The following is a 3,405-nucleotide window of genomic DNA, read 5'->3' as shown; positions in this document are numbered from 1 at the left end:
CTAAAATAAGTCACTCTCGGAGACAAAGAAGTGTGCTGTGTAGAAGGATGCTCTGACGGAGGCAGCAGAGTGGACCATGCCTGGTTTATCTACCCACTCAAAGGGACTCTTCTCAGGGTGCCACTGGACAGCATAGAACGGATAGTGATTCGCTACCAGAGAGGAAACAGAGGAAAATGTACAATCTAGGCTCTCTTTACAAGTATTGCCACTGGAAGAGTCTACAATGGCTAAGCGATTCACTACAACAAGAGAGCAGACCAATTAAAACATTCAGCTTGTCAATAGAACCTCGAGGCTCCGGTTACAGTGTGGCTAACGAGGACCTGGGGTCTTGATAATCAATACACTGAGGTGAATGCATTTTGAACACCTGCCGTTGCAAGTATCCCATGGTTAGAACACTCTCACTTGGTGACCAAATGAACCTTGTGACTAAAGTCTGTCTAGCCATGTTCAGACACTGTACAGTACCTTCCATGGTAGAAACTCTTTCCATCCGTCTGTGTTGGTGGTCAGAACCGTGTAGAAATGTTGCAGCTTCAGTGGTTAAGGGCGCTGTACTGCAGCGCCAGCTTTGCCATCAGAGACTCTGGGTTCGCGCCCAGGCTCTGTCGTAACCGGCCGCGACCGGGAGGTCCGTGGGGCGACGCAAAATTGGCCTAGTGTCGTCCAGGTTAGGGTGGGCTTGGTCGGTAGGGATGTCCTTGTCTCATCGTGCACCAGCGACTCCTGTGGCGGGCCGGGCGCATTGCGCGCTAACCAAGGTTGCCAGGTGCACGGTGTTTCCTCCGACACATTGGTGCGGCTGGCTTCCGGGTTGGATGCGCACTGTGTTAAGAAGCACCTGGGGTGAATGTGAGAGGCAGGGCCACAGCCTTAGTCTCTGTCGGAGTCAGAAGGTTCTTGTTGCTGGTCAGTACTGTCATCTGCTGAAGGCCCTGGCACATGTCCCATATGGGGAAGACAAAACACGAGCATGAAACAACAGGAGTACTGCTCAACAGGTGCTGCTCAACAGGTGCTGCTCAACAGGTGCTGCTCAACAGGTAGAAGTAATATAGTGGAAGCTGAACAACTACAATGCTAATACCTAAATCAGACACTTCAGATCTGTAAACATAGAAACATTAGGGACGAGGGGAAGAGGTCGGGAACAAAATGGAACCCGCTGTCAGTGTCATAAACTGTGGGTACCATATATTGGACATTTAACAATGTATTAATTCTTTGAAACCATTTTATAGTTATTCAATACATTTATCGTCAATGAAGGATAAAAAAACAAATATAATTCTGGTGGGTAAGGAATACCTTGATAGCCAGATCACAGAAAATCTTTGACAGACGACTGAACTGGGAAGTCTGCAGATCTACACCCTCACCTGGTAGCAGCAGCCTACAACAACCAATCAATGAAACAATGAATCAATCAACCAATCAAATAGCCTATAGTCCTTCACATTTTAATTATTCCCACACGAAGGTATCTGATTACAGTTCTATAAATAAGTGAACAATAATTTCACTCACCCGTTTATTGAGTTAAATATCTTCTCATACTCTTCATCGGTTCTGTTTATTCTATCAGAGAAAGGAATGAAGGAAGTAAATTATTACAATCAGCTAACATACTTTGACACTCTACACACACTGAGAAAAAACTGTGAGGTGGATTACAAAGCCTTTCATTGTGCCTTATTTCCTAGCAAATCACTAGGCTTTGGCTTATCAGGGATAATGCACTGGCATTCAAGAGGCCCCGGTTCAAAGCACATCAGTCACACATACCTTATGGGGACAACCCTGGCTCCAGCACTCTCCAGGTACTTTACATAGGAAGCAGTGATGTAGGAGGATCCCTGAGCATGAGGGTCTCCCACTATGTTCTCCTGGGCCAGGACACCTGAAATAACAAAACACTACATTACAATAGACTTTACATTACAATACACTTTACATTACAATACATTACAATACCATACACTTTACATTACAATACATTACAATACCATACACTTTACATTACAATACACTTTACATTACAATACATTACAATACCATACACTTTACATTACAATACATTAGCAAACACTTTGCAATACAATACACTTTACATTACAACACCATACAGTTTACATTACAATACATTAGCATACACTTTACAAAACAATACACTTTACATTACAATACACTTTACATTACCCTACAGTTTACATTACAATACACTTTACATTACCGCACACTTTACATTACAATACACTTTACATTACAATACATTAGCATACACTTCACAATACACTTTACATTACAATACAATACTGTCGTGTATTTGGCATCATTAAACTGAAGACTTATTTATCAAATAACTCTCTGTAATTTTTATTACGCGATTAAACTGATTAATCATATAACTGTAATTAACTAGGAAGTCGGGGCACCAATGAAAATATTCAGATTTTAAAGTTATAATTTTCCTAACATAATTTTCAGATATTTGAATATCTGATCACTTAGTCTTCGAATTAATGAATTATTTACCTCACGCTAGTCTCATTCCAAACGTTGTAATTTGTTGGTTAGCTGCACGAACCCAGTCTTCACTATGAGTCATCCATACATCAATTGTCTTAAATAATTTATTTACTAACTAAGTAATTCACAGAAATGCATAAACAAACAGTAGATAGTTACAAGGAAATAATAGCGGAGTTTCCCTAGTGGGCTAAACCGGCATCGCGGCTTGGTGTACAAAAGGGAAGTGGGGGTCGACTGAGATAAGACAACACACAGTTGATAATTATAACAATTGAAATGCTAATCCTTTGCACATGAACGCTCACTCATTCGGGAACAATTGCAATCAATATATATATATTTATGCTCAGAGTGTCGTCGGGGTCTCTGTTGAAAAGTTTGTTTCTGTTGGAGAGTCTGTCCGCCCTCTCTCTGTCGTGGTTAGAATGGATAGTTCAGAGTGACCTTCATTCATGTCGTTATTGAATAGGTGTTTCGGCAGTTGTCGGTCTTTGCGTTCAATGATACCAAATTCATAGCTGCAGACTAGTAATTAATATCAAAGACTTGTTCTTATTCTGTCGGTATCGGTAGTCTAAGAGTTTAACCACGTGGGATGGTTAAAAGATTCAGCAGTCGTCTCAAACCTTGGCCCTCTCGTTATCGAGGTAAGCTGGTCTGCAACCTTTGTCTTCTCATAATTGAGAAAAACATGGTCTGTTGAGAAATTCTCAAGGTGGCGGTATTATTTGGAAGAGCAGAAAAAGGCTGTCTCATGACGTCAAGTCCTGGCTGTGTTCATGGGGGCGTGCCAGTGACTTAAGTGAAACTTTACACAGAAATACAATTATCTCACATTACATCATTACATAGCATCCCATAATTTCA

General features: G+C 41.2%; 1 protein-coding gene across 1 annotated transcript; it reads right to left on the bottom strand.

The window, feature by feature from the left end:
• Positions 1-2,992, bottom strand: zgc:171566. The gene is made up of 6 exons (XM_064967344.1): positions 2,983-2,992; positions 1,792-1,906; positions 1,534-1,584; positions 1,292-1,399; positions 848-966; positions 1-152 (listed from the first exon to the last, which is right to left on the bottom strand). Exons 1-6 carry the CDS (start codon positions 2,990-2,992, stop codon positions 1-3), a joined length of 555 nt encoding a protein of 184 aa, XP_064823416.1.
• Positions 2,993-3,405: the final 413 nt, after the last annotated feature.

This window comes from Oncorhynchus masou, chromosome 6 (assembly GCF_036934945.1).
Source record: "Oncorhynchus masou masou isolate Uvic2021 chromosome 6, UVic_Omas_1.1, whole genome shotgun sequence".
In the NCBI taxonomy this organism is placed as follows: Eukaryota; Metazoa; Chordata; class Actinopteri; order Salmoniformes; family Salmonidae; genus Oncorhynchus; species Oncorhynchus masou.
Note: the sequence above shows the minus strand (reverse complement) of the source record. Positions and strands in the feature narration are given on the sequence as shown.